Source organism: Etheostoma cragini, chromosome 7, assembly GCF_013103735.1.
Source record: "Etheostoma cragini isolate CJK2018 chromosome 7, CSU_Ecrag_1.0, whole genome shotgun sequence".
Taxonomy (NCBI): domain Eukaryota; kingdom Metazoa; phylum Chordata; class Actinopteri; order Perciformes; family Percidae; genus Etheostoma; species Etheostoma cragini.
Genome location: NC_048413.1, coordinates 13,734,384 through 13,751,584, shown reverse-complemented (window position 1 = coordinate 13,751,584; position 17,201 = coordinate 13,734,384). Strand labels below are relative to the sequence as shown.

Here is a 17,201-nt window from a genome sequence, read left to right as displayed (position 1 = left end):
ACATAGTATGGTTATTAATTAGCACATTCAATTACTTTAAAGTTTGTTGGTTGTTCAATAAAAGCCACTTACAAAGTTGTCATTATAGCTTCTATTTATTCTATTTACAGACTAAGTAACAGGAAAAGCTTCTAATAAAATGTCACACACACATTTCTCCAAAAATACGTTCTAAGCAATACTGACATCAGTCTTCCTGGAGGCAAATGAATCTCAGCAGGAATATATGTCTCAAGCAAAAAACAAAACAAAAACAGTCCACTGCTGTATTGTTAGAGTCATGGGGACTCTCCACAGAGTCCAAACATCTCCTCTCTTTCATTCAGTGATTTGTATTGCTGGGTCTTCAAAAGCATTGGAATCTGAAGAGGATTTAAGTTGTTGGATTATGAGAGCAGATACTCTTTAATGAGCCCTTAAAACATTTAAGGCAAAAATAGCAACACAAATAACTGTAAAAGGTTTTAGATGAAGAATCACATCTATTTAAAATAAAAAAAAATCTGAATTAATACTATTAAAAAAAATGTTCAAATTAGACTAAAAAGGGTTTCAGGGAATCACTAGTTATAATGCTCCAATTTTCTATACATTGTTAATAAGTGAATGGGGACAGCTGATTTTGCATGTTGTGTACTATATTCCAGTACTTCTGTCTCCAATTCTTCAGTTTATGCAAGAAAACGAACAATAATTAACAACAAACTAACAAAACAAAACATAGCATACAATTTGTAACATTCAAAAAGCAGGTTTATGACAAAGCAAGAGGAAAAAAACATGGCTTTTAGTAGGCCTACTGCACTTGTACTTCGATATTTTGACTTATTCACTGCCTCGTAAGGTGGTAAGTGACAAATCGATATCGCTCTTGATTCTGTCCGATTAACATGAAGCTACTGTCAGCAGCTGGTCAGCTTAACACAAAGACCGGAAACAGCTGGTCTGGCTCTGTCCAAAGGTAAACAAAAAACCCAAACCCTGTAAAAACCCCTATGTGTTGTTTAAACAATAAGGGATTAAACAAATGGCATATGAAGTGTTAATTGATGAGCTTTAGAGGCGCTGCTAAGTGGATTTTGTTTTCTTTGGACAGAGTTTCCCCAGTTTCCAGTCATTGTGCTAAGCTAGGCTAACTGGTAGCAGCTTAATATTCATCGTGCAGACATGACATGGGTATCAATCTTCTCATTAACTCTCTGTGGGAAAGCAAACAAGCCTATTTCCCAAAATGTGGAGCTATTTCTTTAAATATTTAGGCACTCTTGTTGAAAATGGTTTATGTTAATTCTTTGCAAAACAACAATCTGAGTCACATAATGCAAACACAGCAAAGTAAATAAAATAAAAAATCCCAACTGGATGTATGAGATTTGATCTGGTAGTGACAGTATTACAAAAGAACTAAAGTCTTTTTTTTTCTTGTCATATTTTTTCTTTATTACCTAACTTTTTGGCTGCTGAATCCTTTGCAGAAGATATTTTGAAGATATGAAGCTATTTGATCATTTAGACACTGCAAATAGACACATCTGACAACAATGCCATTCATAAATGTAAATAATCTCAGCATGGCTTAAGTGAAAGACCAGTGCAGATAACATTGCCTGGTGTATTGCAGCTGTCAGGCTAGAAGAACTGGGTTTCAGTACATGCAGACTTTACCACTTTCTATTCACAGGCAGAAACATATTCAAATTAAATATATGAAACACTGCAGGATTACTCATGAGATTAGAAGCTCTCTTTTCACTAAATTATAGGCAATGTTTGATTGACTCTTAATTACTAGACTCTTTCAACAAGGTTATAAGTAAAGAATGTCATTTTACTCTCCTTGTTGAAAGGGTGTGGCCACATCGTTGTCTATACATGCTGGAGCTCATCTGCAAGCACACACACGAGTACATGGAAGAAAAGAGAAACACAGGGAACAAGGTATTAATCCTGATGACAAATTCTGGCCTTGTTTGCCCCTACATCTGAATATATGCAGATAAACATTCAGAAGCACATTGTACCTCTCAGGCTCTGCGGTACCTTTCCACTCGTCCGCCACGCTCACTCAATAACCTGCACCGACCTGTGCATAGCTGTCATTGACAAAAAGTGATTTGGCCATCCCCTGCTGTGGATCCAAACATTTAAACATCAGTATAGGGTGTTGCACAAATGCAATCGCATACATACAATAAGCAAAAACATACCAGCAACCTTTCTCTAATTTCGAGGAAATGTACCATTTCAGAAACTTATAGAAGCCTGAGACAAATCATGTGAAAACAGGTGTCAGTGTGAAAACAGTAGTGTTTTCCCTCTTTTGCCAGCTGATACTTTTAGTTTTAGATTTATGGCATGTATACAAAAGTGTTGCTACTGTTCATATCAAACATGTAAGCACATTTGCTCATACTCTTACACACCTCTTCCTTGACTATTACTGCCTTGACCTCTTCTTCGTCTCTCTTCCTTTATTCCATGTGCTACTCCTCCCATAACAGAAAGTGGGCAACAAAAACCAGTCCGCTAGGATTCCAGTGTAACTGTTTATGTATTCACAGAAATTCTGGGTGTGGCAGGAGGGAAGGGAAAGTGATTGTGTGCACAAGAGTACACCTACCCATTTCAGCTGGGCCATCCCTCTCCAGTGTGAGTATGTGCTAAACTTTAACCTAATACACAGACACAGTAGGTTTGTGTTGTGTTTGCCTTAGAGAACTAACACACAGTCAGTCACACAGAATTTCAGCTCTTTCTGATTTACCTTTTTCGCTATGCCTTGCAAATTCTTATCGTTCCATAAGCTGTAGAGGAGCAAGGAAGCTGCTTTGTTGCCTTTGGGGAAAGAGCTAGAACAGAAGGGGAGCAGAGAGGGGAGCAGATGTCATTAAGGAAGAGGAAAAAAAATAAAAATAAGACAAACCACACACAAGAATTGTGAGAAGTAAGTTGGTCGGTAATTTGACAGCGCAAGACAAAAGTTGACTGAGAGCTTTTGACAATAAGCTTTAATAAAAAGAGTACGGTGGTAAATCAGCAGGTTGTAAATGCTACCGGTTAAAGAGGAAGAATGCCAGCAAAGTGCCTTAAACACAAATCAAACAAATCAATTTAAATTTGCCACGGCTAACTCCCCGACACAGAGATGAATAAATAAAAACTCACGGGTTCTCGCAGAGGTCAGCCACTGATGACACCAGTTCACTTTTGACAAACTTCTTGCTGACCTCAGTGTCTGCCAACATCAGACTCCGCAATGTGTTGCATGCTGTTGCTATTGTTTCGTCAGAGTTTCCCATCTCTCGAGGGCCAGAGGAGACGAGGCTGGTGAGCTCAGGCAGAATCTGCTTTGCTACAGAGAAGACAAAAGGGAACATAAAGTAAATTAGGTAAATGTAGACTAACACTACATTCATGTAAAGAAATAACTAAACATTTAATGCTTTTCTTACCCATGGTAGTCTGCAAACTGCTGGTCCGAGACATGTTACCCAGAAGGGACATGGCAGTCTTCTGCAGGCTCCGGTTAGGAGACTTTAAAAGACGGGGTATGTGCAGCAGAGCCCCCAGCTTTTGAACCAGAATCTGAGACATGGCACTCGACCCCTGTTAGAAGAGCAAACACAATACAAAAGGATGAAAACACAGTAGCTGTATCTCCTACTTCACTTTAACACTCTATATTTGCAGTTTGATTTATCATTTTCCTATTATTTTCTAGTTCTATTATTTCCTTGTTCCAACTTCTTTTTTTTTGCTCTAATAACCTCTGGATCCCTGGAGACAAAACTCTATCCTTACTAAAAAAAAAAAAACTAAAAAAACACAGTCAGATCCTATTGTGAGTTGTGCTATGTGTCATTATTTCCACCACCTATCCATCGCTGTTGCTTTTCTCTTTTCTTAAATCAACCTGAGATAATCCAGAGTGTCTATTACCACCATACACAAATGGTAAGCCTAATAGTTATCTCCTTTGTTCTCACCAGTCCCTTGCCGGCAGTGAGGTTCTGCAGGGCACCACTGCAGGCTTCCAGTGTGGCACCATTCTGGGACGAGCCTAGCAGAGACAGGTAGGTCTGCATGGCTATGGGATGGCACAACCACTTCACACCTGATGGCTTGCTGTCCTCTGGCATCCCCCGCACCGCATCAAATAAAAACTGAGCACAAAGGACGAGAAAGAGATATGAAAGTGGCTTGGATTTAAGGGTCTGTCATGATTTAGCCAACACATTTGAGGTGGTGGATGCTCACCTCCTTTTGAGCCTTGCTGCTCTTTGGGCTGAAGCATCCAATCGTGGGGCTTTTCATTCTCCCATGTTGGCCTTCTTTCTCAAGTTGGAACTTGTTGAAGCACTCGGGAGACTCGTCCTCCAGTTTATAAGTCAAGTTATGGAGGATGCATGCACAGTTCTCCACAGACTAGAGGAGAGTAGAGGTTATAAGCAGTTCTACCTTCTGACTTAGCTGCCATATCTATTCACATGTACTAGTGTGTTTGAAGAGAAATTGAAGCAAATTTGATATGATTCTTTACATTCTTCCCAATTTCTAAAATTAAATGACACAACATGCCCTTCTTATTCCCTGCTTCAGTATGATAAAGGAAGATCTCAAGCTAACAACTCTCTGGGTTTACCCTCAGTCGTGTTCAAAGTTATTTTATAAAAATAACTTTGAAAAAATCTGAACTCTACATTTATTTTTTTTGCTAGCCTTTATGTATGTGTTTTACCAAGCCTCATGTAACTGTATCTTTATTAAGCCTGTTTTATGATTACTTGATTTATGTCCTTCTTGTCTACTGTGCAAATGCAGGAATTGTATAAAAAAATAAAAAACTATTTACCATTGATTAAGCAAACATCCATCAAGATCTTAAGCAAGGGGCAGTTTGTATGTTAATTTAAAAGGAAAGTATTTTTGAAACGCAAAAACATTAACATGCTTTCCAAAAAACAATTTCAGTTAATTCAGTTGGGTTTAGTTAATGAGGCTTAACCATCTGAGGTCTAAGGGTCTTTTCGAATATCTTCTTAAATTTACCTTTAAGGGTTTTTGTATATAACTGATCCCCATGTATTTCATATCTAAAAATTCACACCAAAATCAATTTTTGGCACAGTGACACCTAAATCTGTCCCAGAGCAATGCGGGAAGAAGTTATTTGGCACTAAAGCCTGCTTTGTGAGTATGAGTTTTGTCAAACATTGCTTGGACGCGCTGGTGCGTCTTTTGTCCTCAGAGGTGAAAACATAAAGATGAAGCTACATATATACAGTAAACTATACATTACTTAAACCAGCATAGCATTAACATGCATAAAGAGCAGCAACTGTACTTATCTATAGCCACAGTGACCGGTTCCTCCTAGAAGATAATTTGACTGAGCTGACACAAAATATATTCTCCCTCTGTCTCTTACATAGACAACACCAGTCATACTCCTAGAAGAAGCTTGTGTAAACAGAGCACTATTTATTTAAGTACACATCCACACCCAAAACTTGCACAAATGAGCAAGTACACATACGAGCACCCGCTAAATATATACACATACTGACTCTGCCTGCAGTATTTACATGCTTATTAATGTGAGGGTTTACAGATGTGTGCGTGAGTGTTTATGTATACTTGTTTTGTGTGTACTTGTGCTTAAGGATACATTTATAGTATCTGGTCCGAACACACTGTGAGAGACACATGAGGCATGTTCTACAAGAACTACGTGTGATTTAGGATACGTTACCAGATATGAATTCAACCATAACCTTATTAATGCCAATTGCTCCTGTAACCCTGGTCAGTAGGCCCGCAACCATCAATTATTTCCATGATTAAATGATTATTCATCTACAAAATATCTAAAAATAGTGAAAAATGTCTCAACATTTCCTTAAGCCCCAATATGAGGTCCTGAAATTGTTTTGACTGACCAACAGTCCAAAACCGAAAGATAGTCAGTTTACAAATATATTTTATCTGTGTAATCAGACAAAATCAGTAAATTCTCACAATTGTGAAGGTGGAACCAATAAATATTTTTTGCTAAAAACAAAAATTACTTTAAAACAATTTGACTATCTATATACTATATAAATCGACTATCAACTTAGTTGCTGATTCGATTTCTGTTGATTAATTCATTAATTCATTCATTGTTTCAGCTCTACTTGACAGCAGAGAGGTGTAAAGAGGAGTGGAAAAGTTTATAAAGACATGAACATAAAATACTTTCTAGTGTATCAGTACACTGAAACATCCAACTTTAAATGTTGTCTACAGATGCTGATCAGAGGACGACAAAATGGATGCCGGATGGAAAAATTAGTTATGCGGTCTGCGTAAAGTGACTTTAAAATGTAGTGGTTACAAATACTGGTAGTGTATAGTGAAAAGGTTCTGTGGATAGAGATGAGAAAGTGTACCTTGTCATCAGGGCTTTCCTCTGCCACACAGGACTGGACATAACCCATGAGGGAGTCAATGAGGCCACGGCACGCTCTCATTGCCTGCCTCTCCTTCATTTGGCCGCAGCTCAGGTTCCTACACAACATTCAATCATCCATTTAAATCCAAAAGGAAACCCTTACATGTCTACTTTGTAGAATATAAAAGAGACACAGAACATGTAACTTGCACCATCCCACTCCGTTAGGAAACTTGATTGTGGAGATTAGGCATGAGGTGCGAAGTTTCCAAACCAGTGCCAGTATTACAATAATAACTATTGTTTCATACACATTAACATTACATAACAGCCAACTAAGAAAAACAGCTGTCACACGCATATCACACATATAGGTAAAAAAAAACTAGGTGCAGGCAGATATAGGACAAAGCAGTCAATTCATTCTGTCAATCATTTTTTGATTAATGAATTAATTGCTCTATCCAGGAAATTTCTTGTTTTGTTTGCCAACAGTACAAAAACCCAAAGATAATCAGTTAACAATGAAATCAAACAAAGAAAAGCAGAGAATCCTCACACTGGAGAAGTTGGAAGCTGAAGATATTTGGCAATGATTTAAATCATTTAACAAATCTATGGCTATCGACTAATTGATTATTTGATTAACCACGGATGTCACAAGGCCTTGAGAAAGATGTCTGTGACGTTGCTCTATTTGAAACCACTTAGTGGAAACAATCAGATCTCCACCCTGAAATCTAATAAAAAATCAAAGGCACTGAAAAATGAAAGGTTCTCACCGAAGGCACCCTGTGGCGCTGTTGAAGACATCGGGGTGTATGTTGTTGTTGGCGCTGTCGTCTGACCAGCAGGTGAATGGCACCACCACATTCTCAGTCAGTGCAGGCAGCGCTGTAGCTATAAGTTCTGCCTTCAGTTCATCGGCAGAGGACAGGTTCCATAAAAGGCCTTCATATGAACATATAAGTTACAAGCATTACAAAATTTACCTGTGTATTAAAGTATTTTATCCATGCATTATGTTGCTTCCCTTTGAGGTTGGGATTGCTTTTAAAGACATAATGTTGTACTTAGAAATGGACACAGAACCTCAGAGTAATGTGGAATGCACAATGATTGTAAAAGAAATGCATAATGCGCACGGATAGCTCAGTCGGTAGAGTGGGTGCCCATATATAGAGGTTACTCCATGATGCAGCAGGGCCGGGTTCAACTCTGACCTGCGGCCCTTTGCTGCATGTCATTCTCCCTCTCTCTCCCCTTTCATGTCCTCTGGTGTCCTGTCAAATAAAGGCCTACAAATGCCCCAAAGATAATCTTGAAAAAATTAAGCAAATAGAGATGGGTAGTGCCACTAGACTTAGAACTTGGTGTTTCTACAAGACCAATTATCCTGCGTAAATGTTATTCTATGTATTTTGCGGTCTTTATGTTCTACTTAAAACAATACAAATAACATTTTTTTTAAAGAATTATGTTGTAAAGCACATGTTCTTTCTCATTCTAGGCTAAGTATAAAGTATAACATTTTTTTAGTAAAGGCCCACCAGGCCACCCTTCTACCAGATATTATGAGGTCTTGTCCCAGTAAAAATGTCTTACCAGTGATTTGTTTCTGGGTCTCAGTAGAATTTGTCTCCTTTAGTAGCTGCAGGGCCTTGGCTATACCGCCACAGCGCTGAACCTCCAGCTTGTTGTTCTGGTCTTTGAATACCAGGTTTCTCAGAGCACCAGCAACAGCCTGGCTCACCCCAGGATAGGGGCTCCGCAGAAGTGACACCAAAACAGGGATACCTTGTAGTTTCAAAACCTGTGACACCAAAATGTCGAGGGAAAATGTGAGACTTAAAAGGCGTGGCAGTGGATTTCCAACACTGTAGGACAGAACCAACAGCCAAGTGTGATGAGAAATGCCTTCTCCTCCCTTTCCCTCAAGGCAGGTTACACAAAGGTCTTCACAGAGTGCTGGCACAAATTGTATCACCACAACAAGACAACTCACACACGAATGATCTATGTGTGCATCTGCGGAGGGTGTGTCTGTACAGTATATTTGTAGCAGAGTGCTCAGACCTCCCGTTTGGCGCTCTCCTCTTTGAAGGAGGCGTGGTGGATGAAGGTGGCGCCGCACTGCTGGTAATTCTCTTCATGGTGAGACAGGAACACTACAGCCTCCTTTAGGGTCATGTCTGGCATGTTTATCGCACTGTTAGCCCTGCAGTAACAGGCCCACAAATAGAAGAGAGGGCTGAAAATTAGATACTAGAAATAGTTTGATGCATTTGCAAGCAAGATAATAAGGTGATTGTTCTTTAGTCACATGACACAAGGGAAAAATCCCCAATTTCTTTAAAATACTCTTGACTGCTAGCAAATAAAAAGCCATCGGACAGAAGTGGCTGCAGCCAAACCCTTCAACAGAGCATGAATGACTATAATTACCAGTGAAATAACCTGTTTGGAGAAATTGACCTCCACCTTACATACAGTATATGTGCCTATTAGATGTAACCAATTACATGTATCATCGCCAGACCGTTATTCTGTACAAGTATAATGTTGCCCATGTCATTCCCTTCTTATTGCCTGAGAATGTCAGTGAAAGCCAGGTGAACTCACGCTGCTTGCTGCTCTATGTTGGATGTTTTGATGGTGCCCATTTTGCCCTCATTGCGATACAGGGCAGAGGGCGGCTGGACGATACGTGTCTGGCTGTTGGTCATGTGTGTGCCGTCGGTCACCGAATAGGTGCTGTTTCTATTTATCTGACTCTGAAGGCTGTGCTCGCCCTGAGCCAACATCCCTTTGCCTCGCTGAAAAAAAGAAGAAGAGTGATTTACAACGCTTATAAAGTAGGGTTCTTTGGAGTAGGGATAGACGGATTATGGGGCATTTTTTGACAGATTGCAGATTATCTGTGTCAGCGTTTTACTCGCCTGACATATAATTAACTTTATATTTGACATATATAAAGTTAATTAATTAAAAAGTTTGCTACTTTGGCTCTGCTACAGCTCTGCGTCCGTCTCTCTGCTTCGGTTTTACTCACCACGGAGAGGGACTTAATGTCCCGCCCACAACACTATTTGACTATCTTTAACTAATTTATGAAAAAAATGCTTAAAGCATTTAAACAACGTTATGTGTTGGAGTTTGTACAATTCCAAATCTTAATTTTCCCTTAAAGCTTTTAATTTTCACTATAAATACATTTTGGTTCCAAATATGGATCATCGGTTTCATTAACTACTCATTGTCAATATTGGCCTTTAAAAACCAGTACCGGTTGATCCCTACTTTGGAGTACCTGTTATGTGTTTAAAGAATTGGTTCCCTAAAAACATGAAAATGTTTGGGTACTTTAGTGAAACTACAATTTAACATAAAAAGAATTGATCACCATAGTGGTTGCAGAAAATGGATGAGCCAAGGCCGGGTCACTGCGAGCAGATCTCAGCCCATTGGTGGCCTTGGGCCAGCTGGAAGTGTTGATTTGCTGATCCCATAAGCCAGAGCTGACTTGTCTTCCTCTCGTGGTTCTAGCGGATAGGGTACGACTCTGAGTCTTTACCTTAAAAAAAGGAAAAAACATTTTATCTTAACATCGCGGCCCTACACAGCATTTTAATCAGATTAGATTGTCCACACTTGCCAGCTGTGGATCATCTTTGTCTCGAAGTGTGGCTTAGCTGGCAGTGACAAACAGGAATAGCATAATGTGCTAAAATAAACTGCAACACCTTTATGTTTTTTCTGTAGTAACAATCCAGGTTACAAAAATGATAAATAAGTAGCCCACTTTTAACTAGAAGATTGTGTAACAGTGTGACCCAAAGAAAGGAATTTGACGTGACACAAAATCTGCATAGTATCTCTCTTCCTCAGCTTATGCTGAAGGAAACAGAATGCACCAAACGATCACACAAACCAAAGTAACAGGATATCTGTCATTGGAGACCAACTCGAGCAGTTGTGTTGAAAGACTGCTTGCACAGTTGAGCAGTTTTTTACAGAGGATCTTTGTGTGTGCAAATCAGACATGACAAGCTTTATCCACAATCCTTATGTCACTAAACAACACCTTAATCTCACCTAAATACGCCTAGTTTATGTATCAATATATTTTGGCTTTGCTTTTAGGCTTTGTCTGTGCAAGATTCTGTTTGTAACAAAACACGCTATTCAAGCTTTGCTATGAAACAACCACAATAGACACATGATAAAGCCTGAGCAAAATGACAGAACATGTCGAGCTAATCCATTAATGATTAGTCATTCTCGCAACTATCCCTTTGTCTCCTCCTATTACAGTGAAACAGTGAAATCTGAAATCTGGCAGGGAAAAACTCACAACAATTTTCTCACAGTTAACCACTGCAGCTGAAACGTTGGTGTTTTGATTTGTGGAAATTTTCTGTATACCAGCATTGTCAAATCGGACTGGTTAGTTGTCAGCCAGCCATGTTACTTAGAAGCAAAAGCATGATGGAGGAGAGATCTGTCAACTACATGTTTAATAAGAACTGACAGCGTGTTTACTCTTCATTTGGCCACAGCCTGACCGAGCCACCAAAGCCTTCCTTATATCAGAGGAGAGACAGATGCAAATTCAGAAGAGCAAATAGAAGCAGCACAGAATACCAGCAGGATGTGTTTTTTTTAATTAAGCAGGAAATACCAAAATATTGCTGTATTTCTTGTTATTATTGCTGTTATATTTTGAGTGGTGTGGAACTGCTGCCCCATGGGTCAGATTAACTATCAGTCATATTCTGCGTGGAAAAGTGTCCCCAAAAGGAAACTTTTAGTTTACTTGATGAAGTGGCTTCCAATGGAGTTCAGCATTATGACAGTTTATACCCCAAGAGAACAATTAGCCAAGCTTTAAAATGTTTCCTATATTGATTAAATTAAGTTTGACTCATTTTTGAATTATCTAATTAAAAGACATAACCATTCAGTCATTTTATCTTATTTCCAGAGCAACTGGATTCAATTAAATTTACCATGATCCAATAAAATGTAAATGGACTGTTTGTATAGCACTTTTCTAGTCTTAACAACTACTCAAAGTGCATAGTACAGGAACCATTCACACACATTAATTCACTGTGGTCCAGGCTGCCGTACAAGAAGCCACGTGCTAATCAGATAAACATTTACACAAATTTACACTCCGCAGGCGCAGTATCAGGGGCGACTCAGGGTTCAGTGTCTTACCCAAGGACATTACGACATGGGAATGCAGGATCAGGGATCAAACCACCAAACATACTTATGTAATTAACATTTAAAAATGCTCTAAGCGATGTTTGGTGACGTCACTTCTTGTTGACGTTCGAAGTATTGTCAAACAAAACAGAGGCTAGCTTGCCACAAATGTTGTAGCCTAAAAACGAATGACATTGCTTAGGGCAGGGGTTCCCAAAACTTTCAGCCCACGACCCCCAAAGTAACGGTGCAAGTGACTCGCGACCCCCCCCCCCCCACCATTATAAACCTACATAAACATCGCGCACAAACGCGCACGCACTATAGGCTTATCCAAACACAAGCATATTGACAACGCAAAGTAACACACAAAATAACACAACAGTTTTATCTTGTGTTAAAATCATGGCTAACATACGCTATTTCTAATCGTTTACATTTAAATTTTATTTCTGGGAATCAACTTGCGACCCCCCCTCTCTGGCTCGCGACCCCCTTGTGGGTCCCGACCACCACTTTGGGAATCACTGGCTTAGGGCACCTCTAATACAGCAGTGTTAGTACATGTTTTACTGTATGGCAGGGGTAATTTAAGGTGCTATATACAAGAGAAGCAGGCAGGAGTATCGACACAGAAGCAAAGCAATGTAGTGCTGTGGGACAGCAGAGAAAAAAAGAAAAGAAGAAAAAAAAAATTATTTAAGCCACCTAAAAGGCCCACCTTAAAAATTGCATACAGTATATTTAAAATATTTTCACATCTTTACCTTGCACCTAGATAGTCCTTTCTGACGCGGAAGCCTATTTATCCATCTGTGCTCATGTCAAAGCCAAAGTAAAGGGGTGAACATATTGTAAATATATCATATACTGAAACAGATATTGATTTTTTTAGGTGGCTCAAATACGTTTTTCTGCTGCCCCCGTTCACAGCAGTACATTGCTTAGCTTCTGTGCTGGTTCTCCTGCCAGCTTCTTCAAAGAAACCCACTTCAAAATTCCAAACTGTCCCTTTAAGTATTCATTTGGCTTAACGTGAGGTTGACTCAACAATGTGACAGACAATTCATCAGACAGTATTCACAAGCAACAACATCACCACACTCCCGAGACATGCCTCAACACACACACACACACACACACACACACACACACACACACACACACACACACACACACACACACACACACACACACACACACACACACACACACACACACACACACACACACACACACACACACACACACACACACACACACACACACACACACACACACACACGACAAGACTGAAACTGGCGTTTAAAAAGTCTCCACTGGTTGCCTGAAAACCACAACTTGTCATTTTTACACTTTGACTTTTATATGGATTTAGCAGGCAAGCTGAACAAGTTCATTAGCAAGTTTTAAATTTTTGCAGATTTTGTTCCATTTGGATACAGATCGGCCATCTGTTTCCCTGTCTCCAGTTTTTAGTGTATGCAAACAACTGAACCTTCCATTGAATTGTTCTTTACTTCTACGCAATTAATATTATTCATTATTTTATTGTTGTCAAAGCTATATTATCTTCGAGTAGTAATGCTGTACTTAGCCTCATTTAGGAAGCCTAATCTGCAATACCACACAATAGTGATAACCTTTCTTTTTTAATGGGCAGAAATGAATGCAGGTATAACATAATCATGATATGCTCACTTGGATGGATTAGTGCAAGCATGTTTCATTTTATGCTAAAAAATTATTCGATACAAATGACTAAATAAAAGAAAACATTCCTAAATCTAAAAACACTTAAACTGACAGCAGCAATGCAATGTCGTATTTGTGATGATAGTAAAACCACTGACTTGGTCCTTTAATGTTGAGTCTGTGAAAGGGAAAGTGGGTTGTGCTCTGACTATCTGTACAACCAAACACAGGGCTGTTATATGAGAGAAAGAGTTACCGATTTGTTGTAGCCTGTTGACAGAGTGGAGTTGGTACGACTGAAGGAGCCATTTGCTTTGGATGGAGAAAACTTGAACGACCCAAACTCATATGTTGTCAAAGTCTGGGAGGGCAGGCCTGTTAAAAGAAGAGAAGTTTAAGGGCTAAAATAACAAACGGGGACATACAGAGGAGAAGAATACAAAATGGGCAGTCTATTAACCTCAAGAAAGCTGAAACACACAGCTAAACAGAATAAAGATATAGTGGTCTTATCACCATAACTTTATTCTCCAATGAGCACCAGGCACATGTTAGACAGCACGAGGGAGTCGCAAAATGCGATGTCTTATATGGGTTACAGTTTCACAGTGTGTTTAACCTGCTGCTATTCATTACTATTAGTGGTGTTTCATCATTTATTCTAAATATTATTTCCACAGGTTTAATGGTGGACAAAGATAGCCTTCCAATTATATAAAAGCAATCCCTTCATTGAAAGGGACAATTAAAGGATGGATTTGAAGACTTACAAATGAATACAATCTTGCACAAATACATCAAATCTGAAAAGGATAGCAATTTTAGATTAATTTCAAATACTTTAATTAAAATATTTGGAAAGTGGTTACACTATTTGATTAACCATTTAGTTCTCTATTTTCCATTTGCCAACCCTGTTATTTACCTTCGCCAAGGGGAGGAGATTAGATTCTCACAATTATGGTTCTGCAATACATTTTGGAGAATATCCGAATCTGTGCTCTCCGGGTGCCCTTTTAGTTAGGCACTTTGTTGTAAATCTGCCCAAACGTTAGCCCATAATCTAACATTGTGCGTGAGTGTTACTTCATTTAATACACCAATTTATTAGATTAATTTACTGATGGATTGATTTACTATTTTGTAAAATATTTCATTTACTTTCTGTGTAATCTGATTAAACAGCAGTGGCTGTAATGATTAGCCTAGTAATTTAAGCTTTGTTGTTAATAACATTATCAATCATTCGTTAGTTTTTCCAGTTCATTAGCAAGTTATGAATGGCAAATCATAATTTTGCTCTTAACTACTGCGTTATCAGAAATAGAGGACGGGACTTTTACACAAACAAATTACAGGTATCAGAATGAATGAAAAGTTAGACAGAAAGACAATCAGACATGACACATTGAAATGTAAGTCACAGTTCACACGCTTTGCATTGCACTTTGTCTCAGAGATAGCCAGTCTTAGCCAACATGTTTAAGCACCATCGCCTGTCTGTCTTGATGGATGATTACATTGTGCCAAATCTCAGACTGTGACTTAACCATTATGGGATTAGGATTGTCAAAACCAACGGCACACTCATCACCTTTATTCACCAAGTCTATACAGCAGAGAAAACATTCTCCTAAGGTGACAAAAACGCCATCTTATTGAACAAATAGGCCTTAAAAAAGGGCCAGTACACCAAAAGCAGATAGAAAAAAAAAAAAAATTGTCTCACTTAGCCTTCCCTAGTACTATCTAGCCCAGCAGACTGTTTCAATTTTACATGCTGCCTCTAATTTCTGCTGCAACTCCACAACTGGAAAAACAGTTCCAGTTGTTATGCAACAAACATCCAATCACTTTATTTACTTTGGAGCCACAGCAGAAATATCAGGGCACATAAAACCAAAGCTAGCAGCATGGCAGGATAGCAGTTGGAACATGTGAGAATATGCCTTTTTTAAATTTGGTTGGACCTTCCAGGCGGCACATTTAAACAAGACCGAACAGAATTGGTCTGTGCTGGTAACAGGAAAATCCCCAGTGGGGAAGATCCATCTAATATCAAACATTATAGTCTTTGTTGCTCCGACACTGAAAGTAAAAGGACCTCTTTTGGACACGCCAGATATTGTAATACTACTGTATGTGACTTATGAAAACAGCTAAACTAATTCTAGACACATTTTGGCCCAGATATTAAAGTTTAAAGCAGTGTCGGGAAGGTGTGTGAGCTATGCGCTCTGCTGGTAGGCTATAGTGTTTTAGTAGCCATTTGTATTCCTTGTCAGCTTACATTTAGCTAAGCTTCCTTTTCAGACCACTGAGTTTTTCTTAAATAATGACTATAGGACAAAAGAAAGACAGACAGTAGGTTACAGTTTTTTTGTTTGTTTTATGGAATCAATGTAACCTGGTTTATCTCTCGGATTCTCATTTGGGCTACATCTGTAACGGGAATTGCATTTATTGAATGAAGGCCAATTTAAAACAGGCCAGATGTGTCCTTATCATCCGTGCCACAAACTTCTCAATCACTTGAAGCGTTGAATATGTCAGTAAAACAGTAAAATAGCATACAGATAGTATGACCTACTTTATTGATAGCACATTCTACTCTGTTTTACTTATCAACCATACACTTCATCTCAACTGCAAGGTACATTTCACAAGATCCAATTATTTTCTTCGGTTTTTCTTCTTCACTTTTTGGTGGATCTTCATAATGTATCTTGCAGTAAACGCCAAGTACAGTAGTTGTTTTGAAAGACAAATAGGTAATTTTGAGTGTGGGGTGTGTAAGCCACATGGACTGCATTCCTATCGGAGAGAAACCGCTGTGGCATGCTCAGGGTGATGTGTCTCTGACAGTTCCTCAGAGCTCAAGCTAACAAAACGCAAAAAAATTTCTCTCACAGCTAAAAAAAAATGAATAATTCTGGAGGGGTCTCCTCACATTAGCTAGCCCAAAACAGCAGCATGTTATAAGTCCGTTTGGAGGATGCAACTTTAGGGGAAGTTGTGTGAAGCATGTTTCGCAGGAAACACAAAAAACCTGAGACAGCTACTGTCCAAATAAAGAACTTACATATACGTAACGTTAGCCGATAGTATTCTTGATATTAGGATGTTGTATATAGCCTACTTGTTCGTGAGAGTGTTGGTGAGCCGCTCTTCCCGTGTTTGGACTTGCTCCTCTCGATAGTGTGTACTTGATGCAGCACGCGCTGCTGTCCCGAGTGCAGCTTGTTGTCGGAGGGCAAGGCGAGCGACGTGTCCTCCCTGCCTTTACTAGTCGTTGCTGAACGCAGCGGCTCCGGAGCCATCATCTTCCCAGCACGGCGCCCTTCCAGTGAAACGGTTCGGTAAAAAACCAGTTTTCAAATAAAGCGCAGACCCGGAAGAGAAGTACGAGTCGACTCGGCGCGATGAGGGCAGCGGACAGAGCCAGGTATGTAGCCTAGATAGGGTAATGTAGAGGCGGTGAACTCCACCCTTGGGACCGCGCCCCGTCTAGGTGGAGCCGAAGAAAGTTCACATGCAAGTGCAAATGTAAAGGGAGGGGCAGAAACCTGCAGCCTATGCATTAAAACCATAGACTGTCACAGTGCAGTGTGCAAGAGAGGTAATTAGTAAATACTTTTTTGTTTGAAGGATGGGACTATATTTATAAGTAAAAACTTTACTACTTTCCCCGCAACCCTAAGACCATTTGATGTAGTGAGCCTGTGCCCCCACCTTTCATAGACAGGATATATGACAGTAGTCAATGTGCAATACAATGAAATAGCAAAAGCTGAAACAAATAACGTATTTTCAAAGTTCACAAAGGATACACATTTGAGGTATGTATACTACATTGTAT

The 17,201-nt window shown here is 39.3% G+C and overlaps 1 protein-coding gene across 3 annotated transcripts; it reads right to left on the bottom strand.

Annotated features, from left to right (window-relative positions):
- Positions 1 to 1,505: 1,505 nt before the first annotated feature.
- On the bottom strand, positions 1,506 to 16,790 carry LOC117947628 (plakophilin-1). Of its 3 annotated transcripts, none has more exons than XM_034876733.1 (15): positions 16,482 to 16,790; positions 13,599 to 13,717; positions 9,837 to 10,007; positions 9,056 to 9,249; positions 8,510 to 8,651; positions 8,039 to 8,246; positions 7,216 to 7,384; positions 6,432 to 6,549; positions 4,258 to 4,425; positions 3,987 to 4,163; positions 3,453 to 3,606; positions 3,166 to 3,352; positions 2,765 to 2,849; positions 2,022 to 2,128; positions 1,506 to 1,904 (listed from the first exon to the last, which is right to left on the bottom strand). In XM_034876733.1, the coding sequence occupies exons 1-14, from the start codon at positions 16,663 to 16,665 to the stop codon at positions 2,066 to 2,068; spliced, it is 2,139 nt and encodes a 712-aa protein (XP_034732624.1). In that variant the 5' UTR covers positions 16,666 to 16,790; the 3' UTR covers positions 1,506 to 1,904; positions 2,022 to 2,065. The 3 variants fall into 3 exon arrangements, with proteins under 3 accessions (XP_034732624.1, XP_034732623.1, XP_034732625.1); XM_034876732.1 differs by having other exon boundaries at positions 1,506 to 1,886; XM_034876734.1 differs by having other exon boundaries at positions 1,506 to 1,886; positions 2,765 to 2,851; positions 3,168 to 3,352; positions 8,510 to 8,642.
- Between the last annotated feature and the right edge of the window lie 411 nt (positions 16,791 to 17,201).

Bases quoted from the DNA above. Each gene is read 5' to 3' on its own strand.
- LOC117947628 (XM_034876733.1), bottom strand. From the start codon at position 16,665: ATGATGGCTCCGGAGCCGCTGCGTTCAGCAACGACTAGTAAAGGCAGG. The intron at 9,250-9,836 runs GTGATCAATTCT...TCTTTTTTTCAG, and splicing joins CATTTTCTGCAACCACTATG to CGAGGCAAAGGGATGTTGGC. The intron at 7,385-8,038 runs GTAAGACATTTT...GTTCATATGAAG, and splicing joins GACCCAGAAACAAATCACTG to GCCTTTTATGGAACCTGTCC.